General features: G+C 39.0%; 2 protein-coding genes across 11 annotated transcripts; both read left to right on the top strand.

Moving 5' to 3' along the window:
* The first annotated feature begins 644 nt into the window (after positions 1-644).
* On the top strand, positions 645-16,876 carry LOC121697647 (zinc finger CCCH-type antiviral protein 1-like). Of its 9 annotated transcripts, XR_006026509.1 has the most exons (14): positions 662-1,028; positions 1,970-2,159; positions 2,620-2,686; positions 2,881-2,931; positions 3,233-3,359; positions 3,713-3,878; positions 4,164-4,281; positions 4,434-4,524; positions 9,647-9,737; positions 11,018-11,148; positions 13,015-13,163; positions 13,292-14,834; positions 15,298-15,345; positions 16,822-16,876. XR_006026509.1 is itself a non-coding variant. In XM_042079262.1 (12 exons), the coding sequence occupies exons 1-11, from the start codon at positions 760-762 to the stop codon at positions 13,140-13,142; spliced, it is 1,425 nt and encodes a 474-aa protein (XP_041935196.1). In that variant the 5' UTR covers positions 651-759; the 3' UTR covers positions 13,143-13,163; positions 13,292-13,413. The 9 variants fall into 9 exon arrangements, 6 of the variants coding, with proteins under 6 accessions (XP_041935198.1, XP_041935197.1, XP_041935199.1 ...); XR_006026507.1 differs by lacking the exon at positions 15,298-15,345; XR_006026508.1 differs by having other exon boundaries at positions 13,292-15,345.
* LOC121697669 (protein mono-ADP-ribosyltransferase PARP12-like) lies at positions 16,241-20,485 on the top strand. Of its 2 annotated transcripts, XM_042079309.1 has the most exons (9): positions 16,241-16,875; positions 16,943-16,951; positions 17,207-17,372; positions 17,883-18,000; positions 18,329-18,419; positions 18,514-18,604; positions 18,986-19,116; positions 19,421-19,569; positions 19,769-20,485. In XM_042079309.1, the coding sequence occupies exons 3-9, from the start codon at positions 17,238-17,240 to the stop codon at positions 20,221-20,223; spliced, it is 1,170 nt and encodes a 389-aa protein (XP_041935243.1). In that variant the 5' UTR covers positions 16,241-16,875; positions 16,943-16,951; positions 17,207-17,237; the 3' UTR covers positions 20,224-20,485. The 2 variants fall into 2 exon arrangements, with proteins under 2 accessions (XP_041935243.1, XP_041935244.1); XM_042079310.1 differs by lacking the exons at positions 16,241-16,875; positions 16,943-16,951 and having other exon boundaries at positions 16,958-17,372.
* Positions 20,486-21,775: the final 1,290 nt, after the last annotated feature.

The raw sequence follows: 21,775 nt of genomic DNA, 5'->3' as shown, positions 1-21,775 counted from the left end.
GTGCAATGCTGCACAAGTTATAATTCTTTAATGTCAAGGCGGAAAATATAGAACTGTAGATGGTGGTCTTTGGTGCTATTTGACTTCATTAATGTACCAGGTTGTAACACAAATGATATTTGACATATCACTATAGTTATTAATTCCATCCTCACATAACTGCTCTCTCACTTCTTTAGTGTTAGGGGTTAGTAACTAGTTAGTAGTAATAACTATATAATAGTCGTATGGCAAAGGTATGTTTTTCCCCATCCAAGCAGTGACACTCGAGTCACTCTAGTTGTAGAGTGTAAACCAACTGTACTGCTGTCTACACTGCACTATACAGTATATCTTGTCTTGTCTATGCACCACTTGTCTATACTTTGTACATCACATTCACATTTTCTGTTTTTTACACTTCTGGATAGACACAAACTGCATTTCGTTGTCTTTGTACTTGCACTCTACGTAATGACAATAAAGTTGAATCTAATATAATCTAATCTTAAGGACCTAATTCACCTTTGAAGACCTTACTACCAAAACTTGGTAGCATAAACTCTCACTAAAAACATAGTTTCAAGGATGTCAAGCAAGTTACTGTCAAGAGCATCCAAACAAGTTCAACCAGTATCACCACCACATTCAGGAATAATACCAAATTCACAGCATGCCACAGGTAGTAGGTGAGCAAGCAGGCAGAAATATTTGAGACAGAACATGAATGCTCATGTACTGTAAGGTGTTGGAGCATTCAAAGCTTACACCAATAAAAAGATGGCAAAGACAGACATACTCAGGGCGATATGCGGTAAAGGAGGCATGATTTTGTATGAAGATCTTGAGGACACGGGGCTGGAACCCCTGCAGGAGCTCAAAAGGATCATCTCAGAGAACCCTGACACTTTTAAAGAGGTCTGTCTTGGCGGGCGAATGTTTGTGACGGCCAGAAGCAACATTTCTCTCTGCGAAACGCCAGACTGCTTGGGTTGTAAACGCTTGCACATGTGTAAAGGTTACATGTTAGGATCCTGTAATGATACTGGGTAAGAATAGATTTCATTTATCTGAGATTTTAAGCAATAGCATTCAACATTGCCAATGCGTTCATGACCCTTTCAGTTGTTTTTTTTATGAATTGGGTACCGTCTTAGTGCTAGTGCTTAGTGCACAGATATCAATTTTTCCATGGTGTTGCTTTTACTCAACTTTAAACAAGAAACTACTGAATGTGGCCAGGAGCTGACTGACTGCCATGTTGGATTAATGCCAGATCAGATATGAGAGAAAGGAAGTCATGCCACAGTCATCTGACTGTGTACACTGTATGTTTATGTTTTATGTTTTATTTATTTCTCACTCTCACTGACACCCATTTTAAAGTTTCAGACTGTAATGTTGCCTTGTATGATGTCTATACTCTGTTAAGATGGTAATTCCAATTTCTTTTTACTACTACCACATTTCTGGAGTAGTTATAGGAGTCATACTCAGGAAGTCTATGGTATTCTCATCCTCATAGTTTCATTATTGCTTTTTAAATTTACAAAATCAAATGAGTCTGTGATGGTGGTCTTTCAGACAGACATTCAGTGTGGCTTTAGTTAGAGCCTGCATTAACAGGGCATACACACTTGCTAAAGAAGTCTACTTGTTGCTCACGAAAGGATGCTTTGTTGTTGATGTTTGCTTCTTTGGTTGGCATGATTCTTTAGTTGGCCATTAAGGCTGCTGTCAGCACGTGTTGCACAGTGAAAGGGGATTTTACAGATCCTGGGTACAACATGTGGCGTATTTGCATCTGCCGTCAGCCAATCATGAATTGCTGTCTAAAAATCTCAAAACATTCCCGGGCTGGTTCCCCACATGGATTAGGCCTAGTCCAAGAATAAAAGAAAACTTCAATGAAAAGATTTTAGTCTTCAGCTATACAGGCTTAATCAAAATACGACAATGGCTGATAATTAAATTTATAATTTATTCACAGATGCCCTTTTTCTCATGATTTACACTCACCACATAATATGTGGGTCCTGAAACAGTTTGGCTTAAAAGGATTGAAGGAAAACGAGATATCTGTACTGCTATTCCAAGATGAGCCACCACCTCAACCACCTCTTAATTTATCACCTAAACCACATCCTCACCAGGACCCTCCTCAACCAGCTCCTCGTCTGGTAAGGCCAGAGAGGCACATACTCTTTTTTAATTGTTTTAAACTTTCATGCTATTTTTGTACACAGACTTTTCGCCAAACCTCTTGGCATCCCTCGCCCAACATCACTGTCGGAATTAATCCACCTTCTCTCACACACCATTTGTACCAACCTACTATATTGAGTGGTAGATGGTTAAAGAAAGTATAAACCTGCCTGATAAGACCAGGCATAGGGTCACCTTAGCTTTAGTCAGTTAGCATTTGCTATTATGGCATGGTTTGTTTCAGTGATGCAAGAGTGTGTGACCAATCAGTGTACAGTTTTGTCCACCACTATGGTCATCAGTCAGTTACTTCTTATGCAATGATGTGGTTTTGCTTCTGCTACATCTATAATTTTAATTATATAAACTATATGTAGATCCTCAATGTATATATGAGCTACTGAGCTATGCCATTTGTATTATTATCTTAAATAGCAGATGCCCACACTCAGCAATTCAGCAGCCAATGCTTCTGTTTTTCAGGCGAACCAAAACAGTTCAGGTAAGGGTGTCCAATTAAAATACACTATTAAAAAGATGTGTATTCTCCAAATGCTCTACAAAGAAACATATGCACACTAACCTTTTATGCACATTGTGCTTGTAAAATGTAATACATAGTATTTACAATTCTAGATACCTTTTTGCAATAAGGTTCAGAAATAACAATCATATCTTCACTTTCGCAATCTTCAGGGAGTGATGGCATTTGTCAAATGCATCTTATTCATCGCTGCAGTGTGGACGGTATGCTGCTTCTTTGGCGCTACAACTAGGTCACTTTGGCAACCTGTCAGCCTTCTTTACAGTAACTCTGTAAAAGATTATGATGTTATCTTATTCACTTTGCAATATGCCCTCATGTTCTGTACATTGCTAAAAGTTAATTACTGGACTTGGGGCAGTCTCTCTCTCTGACAGTCTGTGTGTGTTTGTAAACCCTAAAGCCTATGTATTCCCTCTAAGATAGTTAATCTATAGCTTGATTCATTTTATTGGTTCTGAATGAAAAACTATGTGTGCCTGCGTTTAAACCCAATTGAATTAGGTCAGTGTGATAAGGTCCACAGCAGCATGCCCTACCAGTGGCAGAGAAGGGTGGGTAAACAATGGAGAGCTTTTCCAAACAATGAAGAAATAGAGAAAGACTACTGCAACCCTGTCAAGACAAAGCAGTAAGTCTAAATCTGAACTCCATCAGTATGTTACGGCAGGGGTTGTTCATTTTTACTTCAACCTCCTCCCTCCTACAGAGTGTCTTTTACCAAACCCAGTTGCATGTGACTGATCTCATTACTGCCACTCTTGATTGATAACACTGGAATGTCACCAATCCTAATATGCCTTCATTGAACATGGTGAATGTCTGATGGAGCCAACCAAGGGTATTGTAACTGCATTGAAGTCAATCATGTGATCAGGAGGCAGGGATATATGGAATATACTGTATACAGTATGTCAGGAAGGGGGATTCCAGGGAGAGCCTGTTATTGTAACATCCATGTAACATCCCTGTTGTGTTTTAAAGTGACGGCACCCCACCTGTGGACTTTGACCTGATGCGTTGTGGGTCATCTGAGGTGCGCCGCCTGTCCGTAACATCACCAGAGTTTCACACTGTCTCGCTGCTCGTCACAACGTGGGCCTGGTACTGGGAGTTCGCAGAGGACCAGTGGATAGAGTATGCTTCACCTGTAAGGAGTCAAGTCATAAACTACCCTTAACACTATCATGCTCATTAGATATTAAATGTTGTACTATACTGTATGTAAGAATTGTATAGTTTCATAATATTATAATAATAATCTTTATTTATTGAGCACTTTTCTAAAAAACAAGTTTTAGAGCAAAACAAGCAACAACAAAGGCAAAATAAAACCCTTGAATAAATAGCTACTATCTTGATGGGGTAGGCTACTATTTACTGTGCTCATTAGATCCTGTGTCTTTATACTTTGGCAATGTAATTTCTTTTGCAGGAGGGCAAAGCAGACAATTTGAATATAACAGGTGAGAAGCTGGAACGAAAATATCAAGAAGGAGAGCCATTCGTTCAGTTTGCTCGTGGGGAGAACAGGTACATCCTCAGTTTTAAGGGTGAGTGTTACTGGTGGTATGCTAATATGGTGAACAATATATACTGTATATCTGTATGGTTCATAAAACTTTAAAGTGCTTGTTTTCTTCTTTACCTAATACTCGTGTCAACTTCTTTGTAATGTTCCTCTCACCCCCCACCCCCTTTTCAGATATGATTCAAACCAATCAGATCACAGAAATGAAAAGGCTAGTTAGAAGACGTCCAGTGTTGATCTCACCGGCAGAAGTACAAAAAGTCTGGTAAACCATACACTCAACACAACAACTGACTACCTATACAGGGTCTTTTGAGAGAGGATCCTTTTGAATCATTTTGCACAAGCTAATTAGGTGGCCATAGCACAAATACATGTGTTGTTTAAGTGTAGAAAGTAGGAAAAAAGGAGAAGAAAATTATATGGAGAGATGTTAAATTCCTGGTGATAGAGGATTTCTTTAAGGATTCAATCTAAATAGTATTTCTGTGAATGTAGTCAAATTCATCTAAAAGAGAATTCTGGCGATTTTTCAGATAGATCGGTGTTTCTCGAGACTGTCGTTAAGAAAGAAAAAAAAACCCTGAAACAATCACCCTTACAGAAATTTCAGGATTCTGGTAAACAGTTGCTGCAAATTTGCGGCAAGGTCATATTTTCACATGTAAATTAGGTTTCTGGCAAACAGTTGTGGTTAACTTTTGGCAAAGTTACAGCAAATTTGCAGCAATGGCATATGCAAATTAGGTTTGCCACCAGAAGTTCACTGGAAGTTTGCCATTATTGGCTAAGTTTGCTGGCAAATCACCGGCGAACACATTTGCCACTTCTCATTTGTTGCCAGAACTTTGCTGGAAGTTTGCCTGTAGTGGCCAACATTGGCAAACTTCTGGCAATATTTTCTAGTGAACTCATTTGTTTCCCACAAATCACCCACATGTTTGCTACAAATCTGCTGCAAACAAATTTAATTTTTGTAAGGGCGGCTCTATACCTATCTAGAGTTGCTACAGCTACAGTGTTACATTCTGGGGGCATATTCATGAGCTCCCATGTTCATGCCCCTAGAGTGAAGCACTGTAACTGCCTGGCAGCTCTAGCCGTTGGTTGCAGCAACTCCAGCTAGATAGGTTGTTTTCATTTGTTTCTGAAACGACAGTATTCGGTGAAATTGAGAAACAGAGATTGAGAAACAGAGATCTGTGTGAAAAAAAAAATCTAAAAAATTATCTTTTAGTTAAGCTATCATAAAAAAGTTGCATTGTAACAATGCACCGAAATGAGGCACCGAAATCCACGTTGTTATTCGATGCAGTTACTACCGTTTGCGTCGGCACCGGTGCCATATTAGAACCGTGTTTTGGTGCCCAACCCTAATCAGATTACAAAAATCAAGTAACTGTAATCAACCCAGATTAGGCCTACAAAAAAAAAAAATGTGTAATCAAATTAAAGTTAATCGCGTTTTTGTATTTTGCTCTGATAGCAACACATCCAAATACAGTTAGCTAACATAAACACTGGATGTATTTCAGAGGGGTGCACCACATAGGCGAGTGGACAGTGACAGCTTGCATGAGCCCAAGCAGCTTACTTTAAAGATATCACGAGCTCCTGTCAAAATCAAGCAGACAGTGTTGCCAATTTAGCGACTTTTGGCCGTCTCTGGCGACTGAAAAGTATATCTAGCGACTGACAACAAATCTGGCGACTTTTTCGTGTGTCTGGCGACTTTTGTTTTCTCTATGCGTTATCCTTCGGTTTGCCCAGGCTGACTGCAGCAGCAGCTTAAAGCGCGAGAAAAATCTTCTCGCAAAGATGCCAAACTCTAACCTGACCCTAGCCAGATGAATTTCGTTCCGTTTAGCTCTGCCTAGCTTCACTCACATCCATCTGGGACCTCTTCCATTGAGAGTGATTTCTGCAACCGACTTTATGGTTCAGCCAATCAGGACACAGGGCGGGAGTTTCATAGATGTGACATAGCGTAGAAGCGACTGTGACACTGTTATTAGCGTCACGGGTTGGCTTCGATGTGTGTGGTTGAAGTAGCACGTCAATAGATGACGGACAAGTGGCTTATTCAATCATATGCAAGCATTTTTTGATTAGGCCCAGCCTTCTGAAGCAACACTTCAATGGATCGGTTCCAGATGGATGAGTGGAGCTAGGCGGAGCGAAATTCATCTGGCTAGGGTCAGGTTAGCCAAACTCTGTTTCGTTGTTGAAACGTCAGAAAATCTCCCCTCTCATGCCTGTTTCGTTAGTGAATTACATCGCGAATTTGCCCAAAGCGTTGCCCCATGATTATAAAAGGAATGACTGGCCTATATAGTATCAGCCCATTTTATCACAAGGAAGTAGATGTTCTATAGATCTAAGCTCAGACAATGCTCATTGGAAGGTGCAGCAACTTCGGCTGAAATTACAACAAAAGAGTCAACGAGACGAGAGCAATGACATGATGACAGGGAAACAGGGACACGCTTGCCAGCATCGTTCAACAATTGAACAAAGGAAGTAGGCTAGCCTGCAACTTCATTCACAAGCAAAGCAGTGAATGTTAGTAAAACCTATAGCATTTGTTTAGGCTATGTAGGCCTAGATTCAATGTTGTCAATGCAAGTTGATGCAGGACTGTCGGCTGAATAATAAAAAAAAAAAAATCTATCGCTCTGTCAGAGTGACATTTAAGCCTATATTATGTAGCCTAAATATATCCAAATTATAGGCATTGCCGTAAGGGTACATTGCGTGTAGGCTACCCTATGGTCACATTATAATCAGACTTCAAGCAGTGCAAAGCAGATGCAGCAGTGAATAGGTTGGAAATGACTGCTTTTCAGCCACCTGATGCTAGTGTAGTCTAGATGATAGGCTACAGAAAGTAAAGTGTAGCCTATCAATAAATATACAAGTATATGAAATCAAATATATTTAAACTAGGCTCTTAAAGCTGCCCATATGAGTAGGAGAAACGCAAACAGGAGTAAAAGGGAATTGAAGGGCCATTACCGTTTTTTGGGGGGGCGGGGGTCGGGGGGTACGACGTGCTGACGTAATTAATATGCAAATTAGCGCGTGACGTCATCTGGCGACATTTAGCGACTTTTGGAGCTGGCTTTAGCTACTTCCAGTGAACTTCATTCGAAATAGTTGGCAGTGGGTCATAACTACACGCAACCAAAAGGCTATGAAACAACATCAACAGTATACCTTACACAATATCCTTGCTAATGCGCTAACTGGCATTTATTTGAAATGTTATCAGCAAAGTTGTAAGGTGAATTCTAAACAACGCAATGGCATGATATTAATCTTTAATGTGCATGAGGCCCATATAGCAGCATCACAATGAATATGGAGATCATGTTAAAAGTTAGCTGGCAAAAACATAAATAGGTTACATACCTGATGTCACTGAGCTGTCAAAGAGGCTAAGGAACCATCTCGTAGCATACGTTATCGCTAATCAAACTCAGCTGACGGGTGTTAGCGCATAGCCATAGTTGCTGTTAAAATGCCTACTACTAGCGCTGGGAATCTAAACACTTCAACACCGACATAATGTAGCCTAATATGTTCAAAACTATTGCGTGTTATGGGGGAAGACATGAAATTTCTTGAAGCATTTGGGAACACACTGAATTAACTGGAAAGTAGAGTCCCTGTTAGATAGCTTGCTTGCAAATGCCGTTGTCCATGACTTGGCAGTTCTAAGGCAAGCGGTTTTAACATACCTTATGGCAAACCGCCTACACTGGGTAAACTTGAAAGCAGAGCTTACCATTGTGTGTGCATCCATGGAAAGCTGTTTTAACATTTAAATGTATTATGTGAGCAATGAGATTATTGATAGTAAATTGAATATAACAGTTTAATTTCATGTTCAAATTCGTATTATCAATAAAAAAAAAAAAAAGCAATTCATGCTTTAGACCATTTTAATTTAAAAACAAAGTACCGGTTCAGGCACCGTTTCGGCACCGGCACCGTTTTAAAAGTAGGGGAGAGCCGGGAACACTTTTTAATTAAACGCAATTTACAAAGCCATCGTACCACACTGAAATCTAATATTTGGTCACTAGTAACCTACAATACATCTGTCCTCTGTCAAATACAGATGCATTTTCAGCTTTGAACAAAACCGTTCAGGAATTATTACAACAAAAGTGGGACGTGCGTAATGTTTCATTCGTCCCTCCTGGTCGGGACAGTTGAAACAACATAAGGGGACGAATGAAACATACAGTTTAAGCCATATAAACGTCCAACAACTTCGACATTTTACTACATATCATGAATGGTACTCCCAAAAGGTTTTATTTTAGATAGATTGTTGCAGGGCTATACGTCTTTGTGCATGTCTGTTAACAACTCATTGCCATCATCGTGAAGCGTGTATGAAGCGTTTTTTGAAATATCATGCCCTGTGGATGATTCTGCCATGTTTATCGCTAGAACAGTAAGCTTTCCCATTTATATCATGTTTATATAGTTGAAAATGTCGTTCACTAGGTTTTTACGTGGGTTAGGCCACTGCACATCCAAATAAGTAGGCTAACGACCCACCTGCCGTCAGTCTCCATAGGATAACATGGGAAAACTCGACCCCCTACCTGGTGGGCCCAAATGTATTTTCATCTTCCTAAAACTATTTTTCCATGTCTCACCTCCATAGATGATTGTTTAAACACAGATATTTGTGCATTTAATTAAAATACATGGAGTTACAGCCTGGTCAGGACGATTGAAACACGTGTTTCAATCGTCCCAACACAGACATATGTCACTATAGCTTGTTTTGCTTTCCATGTAAACAAGCATGCGATATGAAAGTCTGGGATTGTAGAGAACACTAAATGGTCTACTGAATAAGCATTAAGTCAAACCTTTAAATGAAAAACACTCATTGATAATCGAAAAAATGTAACCACTAATAAAGTTTACTTTTGCACATCAAAACTTGTTTATCACCAGTAACTCCGTGATAAAATGACATAGCAGGAAGATATTTGGCTGATAGAAGGAGGTTAACATGCTCTATGTTTTGACCGAAGGACGTCGATCTATCATCATTACACTCGGAGAAAACTGGATTGTTTCATTCGTCCCGTGTTTCAATCGTCCCGGCTCTCCCCTATTGATTTAGCATCGGTATCGGTTAAAACCCAAACGATACCCAACCCTAAATCTGATATAATCCAGATTACATGTAATCCCTTACTACCCAACCCTGCTAATCATTATCACTTTTTCAGTTTAAATGATCTATTGAATAGAGCCTTGTTTGGACGTGGTTAGTGAGGTTCCCCCTTCACTGTGAAGCGCTTTGGGTGCCTTGAAATATAAATTCAATGTGTTGTTATTGTTTGTTTTTATTTCAGTGAAAAATATGCCAAAAGGATACATTCAAACTTTCTTAGTTCAGTCCCACAGCACTGGAATTACTCCCTGCTGCCTGGGACAGGATATGAGGTAAGGCCTCTCCAACATGGATGCCAGGAACACCCATTTCTGGAGTATTTCTCTGTTCAATAAGAGCTTTCATATACTCACAGATCACAGGCCCTGTGTTACACCCAGTGCATAAAGGGGCCTGGTGTGACGCAAGTGTTTTGCTAGTTTGAGCTCAGCACAATAATTATTATTCCGCCAGGTGCCCATGTAACAGAGGCTAACTGAGCTAGCATGCTAGTTGCGCGTGTAAATCCTCACACCCCTAACCTTAAGAATGCTTCTAACCGCTGAGTTGGAAGCCTGGGCTTTTAGCTCAGTGGATAGAGCGTTCAACTCCCATGCCGGTGTGTGTTGAGGTGGTGGGTTCGAGGGCCGTGAGCGGCAGACGAATTACGACCTCTGTTACACCCATGCTATGTGAACCTAGTGCACCCAAGGGCGTATCAATGAAAAAAGCAAGGTGTGGTCAGGTGCATAATCACAAATTCCTATTTTGACGCGACTGACCAAGAAAAAACAGGTCTAAATAGTTAAATGTGGCGTGGTTCAGTGTTATTTAAGGGGCGCACCGTCAGGAAGTCTAACTGCTCCAGTGGCGAAACCTTAGTAACAAATCTCTGGCAACGCAATGCGAAGACTGCTGGTGTGCTTGAATAAATGTCCTTAGGATTTTTATACTGTCATTCAAAAATTCAGGCTATATTTTTGATTGTAATCCCTTGTCAGTCAGTAGTGAATGTAAAAAACAAAGTGTAAGACTTTGTTTAGTCATTGCAAGTTCAAATACTAAGCAAGTGCTGACATGTGTATACTCTGCTTGTCACACACACACACGTTTTAGCAAAGGAAGTTTCAGTGGAATTCTGCTGTTGCATACACACTCACAGGTGCAAGCAGATTCCTTTTGCAGAGATGCGCTCATTCGTCACCTGAACGCGCCGGTTGATTTTGTGTTCCTTGCTCTCAAAGGGAATTGCAAATGTCACTAATTCATTCATTCATTTAATGGATCCATTTAATGGATTAAAACACACCCATGATTGATTAAGAAACATAACAACAACGCTTTTAAACCATGCACCTGGCATCTCACCACTTATTTTGCCGTCAAACTAGCAAAAGTGGACTGGACGCGCCCTAAATGTCATATTATTATAGTTTGTTTGTGAAGGTCAAGCTTTAAAAAAATGTCACAGAAAGATTCCCCTGTAGAGGAAAAAGTTTGTGAGACCAAACAAATTCCATTGTATGCTTGATGAAACAATTTTGACCTATGAAAAGTCTCTATTAAACCACAGAGAATCAAGTTAGAGACTTCATCCCAAGATTACAGGCGCATCGTCAGTCAGTTCAACCAAACCATGATGAGGTGTGACATCCTAAGTATTGAGAGAATACAAAACCTGAAGCTCTGGAGGTTTTTCATGTTGTACGTATACCTTTCATATCAGTGGCACTTGCTCTTGTGGGTTTCCAATGTCATATTTATTTAGTCCAGTTTGCTTTTCAAATGCTTGATATATCCCTTATACGTTGCAACCAACATACAGGTGCTGGTCATATAATTAGAATATCATGAAAAAGTTGACTTGTATAATGTATATATTCATTCCACACAGACTGATATATTTCAAGTGTTTATTTCTTTTCATTTAGATGATTATAACTGACAACTAATGAAAATTCCAAATTTAGTATCTCAAAAAATTAGAATATTGTCAAAAGGTTCAATATTGAAGACACGACACCTGGTGCCACACTCTAATCAGCTAATTAACTCAAAACACCTGCAAAGGCCTTTAAATGGTCTTTCAGTCTAGAACTTGTCCAAAAGACGACCATTGACACCTTGCACAAGGAGGGCCAGACACAAAAGGTCATTGCTAAAGAGGCTGGCTGCTCACAGAGCTCTGTGTCCAAGCACATTAATAGAGAGGCGAGGGGAAGGAAAAGATGTGGTAGAAAAAAGTGTATAAACAGTAGGTATAACTGCACCCTGGAGAGGATTGAGGATGGAGAGGAAACAAAACCCATTTAAAAAGGGGAGGGGAGGGGAGGGGAGGGGGGGGTTCACAAAGAGTGGACAGCAGTTGGAGTCAGTGCTTCAAGAACCACCACGCACAGACGTATGCAAGACATGGGTTTCAGCTGTCGCATTCCTTGTGTCAAGCCACTCTTGAACAAGAGACAGCGTCAGAAGCGTCTCACCTGGGCTAAAGACAAAAAGGACTGGACTGCTGCTGAGTGGTCCAAAGTTATGTCCTCTGATGGAAGTAAATTTTGCATTTCCTTTGGAAATCAAGGTCCCAGAGTCTGGAGGAAGAGAGGAGAATCCATGTTGCTTGAAGTCCAGTGTAAAGTTTCCACAGTCAGTGATGGTTTGGGGTGCCATGTCATCTGCTGGTGTTGGTTCACTGTGTTTTCTGAGGTCCAGGGTCAACGCAGCCGTCTACCAGGAAGTTTTAGAGAACTTCATGCTTCCTGCTGCTGACCAACTTTATGGAGATGCAAATTTCATTTTCCAACAGGACTTGGCACCTGCCCACAGTGCCAAAGTTACCAGTACCTTGTTTAAGGACCATGGTATCCCTGTTCTTAATTGGCCAGCAAACTCGCCTGACCTTAACCCCATAGAAAATCTATGGGGTATTGTGAAGAGGAAGATGCGATACGCCAGACCCAACAATGCAGAAGAGCTGAAGGCCAAGAGCAACCTGGGCTCTCATAACACCTGAGCAGTGCCACAGACTGATTGACTCCATGGCACATCACATTGCTGCAGTAATTCAGGCAAAAGGAGCCCCAACTAAGTATTGAGTGCTGTACATGCTCATACTTTTCATGTTCATACTTATCAGTTGGCCAACATTTCGAAAAAAAACCTTTTTATATATTTTTAGTCTTAATATTCTAATTTTCTGAGAATTTGGGATTTTCATTAGTTGTCAGTTATAATCATCAAAATTAAAAGAAATAAACATTTGAAATATATCAGTCTGTGTGTAATGAATGAATATAATATACAAGTTTCACTTTTTGAAACTTTTTTTTTTTAATGGAATTAAATGAACTTTTTGATATTATTCTAATTATATGACCAGCACCTGTACTGTATTTGTCTTACACATGGGCCTGGGTGTAATCTATGACAGATACAGTATATTAGTAATAGGGACATCCCTTTCCCCATCACTTTCCAAATGAAAGCTACGCCCATGTGTTTGTGATATAGTAATCAGTTATCTGAGGGGTTATTTAAACACATGTAATCGTCACTAATAACAGTGTGTTTCAGACAGAAGAATCAAATTAAGAATGACACTGGGAAGAATGTGCGTGTGGAACAACTATTTCATGGCACTGAATCAGAGTACATTGATGCCGTCTGTCATGGAAACACTGATCGCAGTTTTAACACCTTAACAGACACTCGCTTTGGGAGAGGTGCGTAAGTATCTTCAGTTACCATTAGTATATCTAGAGAATTATCTTGAGTGTATTATAAACAACACAATAATTTGTAATAACTTAAAAAGATTTGAACTTTTAAAATGATACATGTTCACTTCCAGGATGCTACTTTTCAAAAGATGCCTCATATGCCAATGAGTACACAGACAAACAAGGAGTGAGATTTCTGTTTATGTGCCAAGTGACGGTAGGAGACTATGCCTTGGGACAACCAGATTATTACAGGCCTCCCTTCAAGGATGAAAAGAAAACAGTGTCCTACGACAGCTGTGTGGATGATCTTGCACGGCCAAGTGTTTATGTTGTCTTTGAGAAGAACCAGACTTATCCTGAATTCCTAATTAAGTACAGAACTGAGGATGACCAGACTTATAGAGAGGAACCACATGTTCAGGTAGAATCATTCTATGAAACCATCGATATCCAACCTAATGAACAATCACAATCACAATCATTCTATGAACCCATCGATATCCAACCTCAGCCAGTGGAACATCAGACTCCTCCCCCTAAGCCCAGATGTTGTGAAGATGTCTATTGTAATTGTGAAGTTCTTTTGGACTGCTGCTCCCAGCTGTATAAAATAGTGTTAAGGTTGGAAAGGAAAGATGCATGATGGTCATTATGGTATCCATTTGGGGTGCAATTCATGAAGGTTCAGTGGACTGCACTCTTGAAGTTTAAGACAGGTTATGTGATGAGGATGACTGTAATTGTTAACAGAAGTTACAATTCATGTAATTGTTAACAGAAGTTACAATTCATGTTGTTGTTAAGACTAACCAGGCCAGCAAACTAATTTACTAAGATTGTGCAATGTGCAGTCTAAACATAACCTGATAAGGAAAAGTGTATGCTCTCCTTGAATACTTACAATACATTCTATATAATAACTTTAATGTCTATACATGAATATCTATTCAGGAAAAATGTTTTACTGTATTTATATTTATATGAGGCTTTAGTATTTTCATTTAATTACAGTATTTATTTTTTATTGTTTTCTGACATGATTATTGTTTGTATTTTAAAAAAATGTAATGACATGCCCATACATTATGTTGTATGTTTTATGTACTTTTATCTGCACTATGTTGTCTTGTCTTCATGTTAAAAACTTCTTCGGTATTGTTTATGTGCATCATTTTCTTCACAGTGCAATTATTTTCCACATTGTTCTATCTTTATTTATATCAGTACTAGTAGCAGATCTTTTTATTAGTGTGCATGCGTGTGTGTGTGTGTACTTTGCACTTTCCCTATGACTTTTCCAAGACACAGACAACAGACAGGTAACAGACAGTGCAGCATCTTTTAGCAACACAAAAGAGACACGGACCAACAGGTATTTTCCTTGCTGATTAAACTGATTTGAATTTGTATAGTCTGCGTCATGGGCATGTCATTGGACTACGGACTTTCTACAGGAAAGGGTAAGGTTTTTACGGGCATTGCAATACTGATAATGATAACAGAGATATTTGTAAGCGTGCAATACCTTTTCTTCCGGGACTGTTGACTGCTTTCCTGTTAGAGAAACAAAAACTAGACAAACCAGTCAGGGTTATACTCAAAGTAACTCAACACTCAGTACAGTAGCTGTGTTCAAATGCAAACTGGAAAATACAATGGCAGTGGGTACCGGTAAGTAGGAATTTAACAATTTCCAATATGTTAGTTTACATAAAAGATTAATGAAAATGTAGGAAATAGGCTAGATACTTTTATCTGCCCCTTCACGGGCATTGATTCCGCTGTCTAAGTAGCGATTGCTATCTACCTTAAAATACCATTCCTATATCATAGATATTGTTCTCCTACAGTAAATCATTGTTCTTTCATGTGTTTTAATCAGACATTCAGGTTCTGTAAAGTACTTTGTGGTATCAAGCTTTTTGAGAGTTATATAACTACAATTATTACCACATTTTGTGATTTTAGATGGACCTTCTCATCTGATGCTTTTTTTTTTAAGAAATTGTATTTTTGAAATTGATAACAGAAATGTTCCTATGATGTTAGTACACATGTTTAAACTTTCCCCAATGACCTAATATGATAATTGGTCTGTGTGAGGCTAAGCTGATGGACATGAATCTTTCAACAGGTGATGAAATCTGTTGCTTGCATCTTATTGGTCGCTGCAATGAATGTGGTAAGAATGCAGATTAGTGGTTAATAACAATGATATACATGCACTGTTGCCATTATTATTAGTTTATGTATTAAGTGTTGTAAGGCCAGCAATTTGCATACCTAAACCAGTAGAAAGGTATCATATTGACAAATACCTTTGTAATCAACAGCACCCCTGTTTATGCATACATATGCAAACTAGAAAGTCACTATTTTCAGCTGCCATTTGGTCTCGGTTCTTGTCATTCTTTTGTGGGCCTAACTCAGGAAAATACCTGAACTCTACTGTAACTATATTTGTCAAAAGAGAAATTATAATCTGCTCGTATCTGACATCATTTTAAAAGTCTCCATGCGAGAAATACAGTATTGTCAGTTGTAGAACAGTAAAGTTAATGCATATGATGTTTCCGTAACCTGGGATATTTGATGCCCTCTCTGATGAGATGCTCCCACAACCCCCTGCTCTCAGATAAGAGTGATGCCCTGGTGATTCCAGGGGAATGCCGTCTACAGTGTATATGTTAATATGTTAAAGGAACCATTTGTAAGATTGTGGCCAAAACTAGTACTGCAGTCACTTTCAAATTACTGTAGAGCGGTGTATCCCCTCCCCCTCCCCCCTGACTCGAGGTTGCCAACCCGGATGCCAAAACACTACTGACTTTGTGATTAGTAGATAGGTGGAGGGTGGCGCATCAGGCCAAAACACAACATGACATGACAAAACACAACATCAACATCAGTTGAGGGCTGCAACTTCACTTTTTAAAAGGCAATATCCTGGCCGGACTACTGTTGTCAGTGATATAAGTATTTGAAATGAACATGATTTCTTAATGTCTAGTGAAATATCAGGGCCATTTTATGATTAATTGAAGCACATTTCTTACATACGGTTCCTTTAAGTTATTCTTCTTATCTTTCTCTTTTTACTTTCTCTTTTCTCTTCTCTTCTATTCTGCCTGCTCAACTCTTCCGGAGGAGGCCTTGCTCTCTTTGGCCTCTCTCTCTCTTTCTCTTTCTCCTTTTGTTTTACCTGATGTATTTAATATCTAACTTGATTTATAATTTGTTAAGGTTATGTTATTGTTATTTAGTTAAGATTATTTTGTTCTTTTGTTACTTTGTTACAGTATATTGACTTATCTGAGTTTCACCTTACATTCAATGTTAAGTGATGTTTACAGTTAAGCTTATGGTTTATTTGTTAATAAATCATAATTTTACCACCATTTACATATCTCTCCTTATATGCCATGCCACTACTCTACTACTACTTGATAATTATTGGTCAAAACTTTAGGGAGTCAGATTAATCGTAGTTTCTCGTAATATTTACCACTGCTTCACCGCTCTGTCCTGTTCAAGACACATTCAACATAAAATTTACAGTGTCCTTATTCCAGGAAACATTTATTGCCAAAGATGGTTTGACAAGAATGATTGGGCCTCTTCCAGAAGTGAAACGATATATTTCATGTGACACCTACAGATGCGGTATGTGATAAAGTTCATAGCCGCACACCTTACCTGTGGCAGATCTGGAATGATGATCAGTTTAGCTCTCTCCCCGATAATGAGGAAATAGAACGAGACTACTGCAACCCTGCCAAAACAAAACAGTAAGGGATGTAATAGACAATTCGTTATACACTTTTCATTATTCTACTTCAAGTTCTTTACTTCTTAAACTTTTTTAAGCTATTGCCATTTTATACTTTACAATTATTCTTTGCTTTTGTTTATTTATAAAGCACATTCAGTTACAGTGTGTATGAAATGCACTATATTAATAAACTTGCCTTGCCTAGATGTTCTCTAACTGCATAATGAAAGTAGATAGCAGACATCATTGCCATTATTGCTTTTGTCTGAAGTGACGGAACCCCACCCCTATACTTCGACACAATGACCTGTGGATCGGCTACAGTTCGACGCCTTTCCAAGACTACCTCAGCACTGCTCTCACTTTCCTCACTCATCACAAAGTGGGTTTGGTACTGGGAAGAGTCAGAAGACAGATGGAAAGAGTTTGGGCCACTGGTAAGTTGTAGGTTCTTATACATGTATATCATATCCCAGGATAGGTCATTTCATATCCTGATAATCATACAGTACGCCGTGGGGAGGCCGATGCAGTGGTTTTAGAAAAGCTAAGGGGTGTTACAGTAGGTATGATGCAAAGCACAGTGGAGCCTTACTACACATACTGTACCTTCAAGGTCAAGCACACAGCGACAATAATGAAATAATTTATTGATATAAAATTGCCGTTATTTCGCCAAGTGGCTTCAGTGGTAATGACTGCCAAGCACATCTGATGATGCAAATGCAGGTGCGTTATTCTCAAATAGTGATCTCACATTGGAGATTAACCTGTGGTTGAGGTCAGAGTCTGTTGACATTGTATCAAAAATTAGTTAACAGTTAAAATTGTGTCAGGTATTACAAAATGGACAATTAAAATAGTTTTACCATGTATGATATGCTACTACTATACTATACTGTACATAGACTGGATACTGTATGATACGATCACATCCCTTTTGGCAGGCTGGTGATGAGCAATCTTTATCCATCACAAGTGATGAACTGGAGAGGCGATATCTCAACAGTGAAACAACAGTAACATTTTCAGCTGGATATCATCAATATGAACTAAGTTTTTTGGGTACACCACATTTGTTATGTATATTTGTGGGGGGTTTTGCCTTTATTAAAATAAGACAGTGAAGAAATTGACAGGAAGCTAGTGGGAGAGAGAGATGGAGTGGAATCGGGAAATGACCCAGGTCGGATGTGCCACAGCGCCCCCACATTAATGCTATTTTGAAGATACACAATGAACTAGAGGACTATGAGGGACAATTTGATGAATGTATTACATTAGAATCATAGACTCTTTGACTATGCTGTAGCCATAAACCTGACTTAACTTCCATGGAATGTGAAGCTTCTGATCATTGGTTCATAAAGTTGTGTGACCAACACCCCAACAGATATGCTTCAAACAAATACCATTACCCAAACACAGAGGCTCGTGAGAAGACGACCAGTGTTCATCTCAAATGCAGAGATCCAGAAAGCCTGGTGAGTGTGCCAACATTGAATCAATCAATCAATCAACTATCTATCTATCTATCTATATCAAATACATATTGATGTGTGTTTTTTGTATCTCCAGTGACATATACTGCAACAAAGCACCACCTATTATCCCAGAGTCTTTGCCAGATTACTGGGACCCTCATCTATTGCCTCCAGTAGGATATGAGGTACTGCAGGTCCTAGCTCTAGCCTACACTTTGGTGGTGGTTAGTGAGATTCCCACTTCACTGTAAAGTGTTTTGGGTGCCTTGATAAATAAGTGCAAGTTGTTGTTAAGTCATAAACCCCTGTTCTTGACTTACAATCTAAACTAAAGAGTTTGGTTTCGAAAGGTTTCATTACACTGACAAAAGAGTTTCAACACACTGAATACATAAAGGAAACTTCTAAAAGTATTGTCAAGACCCCTGATTGGTTGGTACTGGTTGAACATGCAGATTCACATTACAACCTCTCTGCACTATACTTTATGGAAATATATCATTTGTATACTCTTTTGTGTGTCTTTAGGATGTGATACACATTTATTTAGTTTCTTTCGCTTACAGAGAATCAAGCTGGACACAGCATCTCCAGAATACTCCAATGTCCTCAATCGCTTCGATAAAACCATGGCAGGTTGTAACATTTTGAGCGTTGAGAGAATACAAAATCTGGCCTTGTGGAAATTTTTCAATTTGTAGGTTACTATTTTTATCTTGTTTGTAAATAAATGAGTAACACTCATTTAAATTAAATTTATTTAAAATTATGCATATAATTTATGTACTGTAGCAACTAGCAAGTCACAATTTTTAAGGTTCAGGCCTCTCAGAGTATTATGTTGTGTATTAGCCTCAATGACCTAGTATCAAGTTGCGATTATTTGGTTTCAATGGATCCGATTGACATAATTACTTGCTCAATGACTTAGTCATGTAACAAGTTTTCCCAAGCAACTAGGCAACAACATCTTTAGTAATGATACAATATTGATACCATAGGCAGAAGGATGATATGGAAACCAAAGCTGGGAGGGATGTCCTTGAGAGATTTCTCTTCCATGGGACTAAATCAGAGTATGTGGATGCTATCTGCCGTGAAAACATAGACTGGAGGGTGTGTGGCGAGAATGGAACTAGTTATGGCAGAGGTGAGTTTATGATGTTAAAATGAATAATCCTCTCTTCTAATACAGTATAACAAAGCAGTATGCAGTAGTACAGTATACTATGTAGTAGCAATCACTGAGTGATTGGTGGATTGAGATCAGATTAAGATATCTGCTCACATAAAATAGGAGCGTACTGTGTGGGATTATTGTTGTTTAAAGATATTGCTGTCTTTTTCAGGATCTTATTTTGCCCGAGATGCAAAGTACTCTAACCAATACACCGATTTGACTGGAACACAATCCATGTTCGTTTGCCGGATTTTGGTGGGAGACTTTACATTAGGACATCCAGATTACAACAAGCCTCCTTTCAAAGATGAAGAAAAAACTGCAGCATTTGATAGCTGTGTGAATAAGATACAGAACCCTAGTATATTTGTTGTTTTTGAGAAGAATCAGATTTACCCAGAGTATCTTATTCAGTATGAAGAACCTGATAATCAGGTAGCACCCCCAGCTCAAGTCCCACAACCTGTTCAAATAGTGCCCCCTGTTCAAGTAGCTGTTGTGGCACAACCCCCTGCAGTTCCCACTCAGGGGTCACCACCTAAGTCAGACAGATGTGGCTGTTGCTGTGATTGTTGCCTGAGTTTTATCTATATTTTGTTTTGCTGCTGCTGCTGCTGTGAATAATAATGTATGTACAAAACCTGCTACATCGCTTCCTTAAAGCAGAAGGAAGGAAGCTGGCTGAGAGCCTTCTGCTGTTTATAGCCCATTGCTAGTGTTTCAGCCGCTTACTGTGCAGTTGAGAGCAGGGGTAAGACATGTACTGCTTTCTGGCACTAGATGGCGTCAGAGAAACGTTAATTTCACAATTCAACCCCTGTCATACCATTCAGTCGTACTGTCAATGGTTAAGTTCTTAATTGTACAAAATAACACCAGGAAACTATGTGTTGATCATGATTTGCATAGTTAATATATATATGTATTTACTCTGTTGACATTTTAATGTTTATTTTATTCATTGGCAGAGAATCAAGCTAGAGACCTCATCTCAGGAATACTGTGACATTGTGAGCATCAGTGGTGGAGGAAGTATTGAAACTCAGTACTTAAGTAAAAGTACAAATACACAGAGAAATATTTACTTTAGTAAAAGTAAAAGTACCACAATGACAACCCTACTTAAGTAAAAGTAAAAAGTACCTGCTTTTAAATGTACTTTAAGTATTAAAAGTAAAAGTATTTGCATAATGATTTATTCTCTTAATATCTATATTCTAAAAGGAAAAATCAGTATGGGCTGTGGCATTTTAATCTAGTTAGTTTCTAAGCTAGTTTTAGGTTATACTCGACTAGATAGTTTTAAGTTAATGCAATTGTGCTTACCATCTGTGGCCCATTACATTCTGACCTACAATTCTAGAGACTGTAATTCTGGTTATCTACTAGGGTGATCTGCTGAGTAATATCATTCAGCAAAACACGAGAGCCTGAAGTTTAACGGGGTAGACAGGGGAAACGTCGGGTGGATCGTAATGCCAATTATGCTGATTGAACAGAAAAGTTGCTGAGAAAGGTGTCTTTATGATTAAATTCAGTTTCACTTGCGCAGACGCATAGACATTGAATGAGCGCTGACGTTACGCCACAATTGTAGGCTATGCATCTTTATTTAATCACACACAATTAAGGAATATTTCCTAATCTGGAAAATGTTACGTCTTTTCCGGCCACCGGTTCATTAATAGTCTACCATTCATTTGTGCCGCAAATGATCAGACGTGTGACAGAAGCATGGGCATAGCCTGTAACTTCGCTGATCCGCGGATAGCAATCTCATCGGAGAGGAGGCCCTAACGCTGCAGATAACAGACAGAGAAAGGCACAGAACACAGTTGCATGTACAGTGTAGCCATGGGTCTGGTGAATATAGCCTACCGAATGCAGATGGCTACAAGCTCACGCTTTGCCTGGTCTAGACTAGAAGCTTATGTTTCTAAGAATGCACGTAGCGCTCCAGAATCTTTGGTAGCAACCCCCCCGTAAAACAAACGTGTTTGTCAGAGAGAAAAAAAAAAACTGATCATAAAATGTATCGTAAAAAGTAACGATGGTGTTGTAGAAATGTAGCGGAGTAAAAGTACAGATAATTGCTGTAAAATGTAACGAAGTAAAAGTAAAAAGTATGCACTATAAATTTTACTTAAGTAAAGTACAAATACGTGGAAAATGTACT

This window comes from Alosa sapidissima, chromosome 22 (assembly GCF_018492685.1).
Source record: "Alosa sapidissima isolate fAloSap1 chromosome 22, fAloSap1.pri, whole genome shotgun sequence".
In the NCBI taxonomy this organism is placed as follows: domain Eukaryota; kingdom Metazoa; phylum Chordata; class Actinopteri; order Clupeiformes; family Clupeidae; genus Alosa; species Alosa sapidissima.
The sequence above is the reverse complement of the archived record's forward strand: the minus strand, read 5'-3'. Positions and strand labels throughout refer to the sequence as shown.

Coding starts and splice junctions, on each gene's coding strand:
- LOC121697647 (XM_042079260.1), top strand. CDS start 760: ATGGCAAAGACAGACATACTCAGGGCGATATGCGGTAAAGGAGGCATG. Junction 2,687..2,880: donor GGCGAACCAAAACAGTTCAG/GTAAGGGTGTCC, acceptor CGCAATCTTCAG/GGAGTGATGGCATTTGTCAA. Junction 11,149..13,014: donor CTCTGGAGGTTTTTCATGTT/GTACGTATACCT, acceptor AGTGTGTTTCAG/ACAGAAGAATCAAATTAAGA.
- LOC121697669 (XM_042079309.1), top strand. CDS start 17,238: ATGACCTGTGGATCGGCTACAGTTCGACGCCTTTCCAAGACTACCTCA. Junction 17,373..17,882: donor GGAAAGAGTTTGGGCCACTG/GTAAGTTGTAGG, acceptor CCCTTTTGGCAG/GCTGGTGATGAGCAATCTTT. Junction 18,420..18,513: donor GCAGAGATCCAGAAAGCCTG/GTGAGTGTGCCA, acceptor TTGTATCTCCAG/TGACATATACTGCAACAAAG.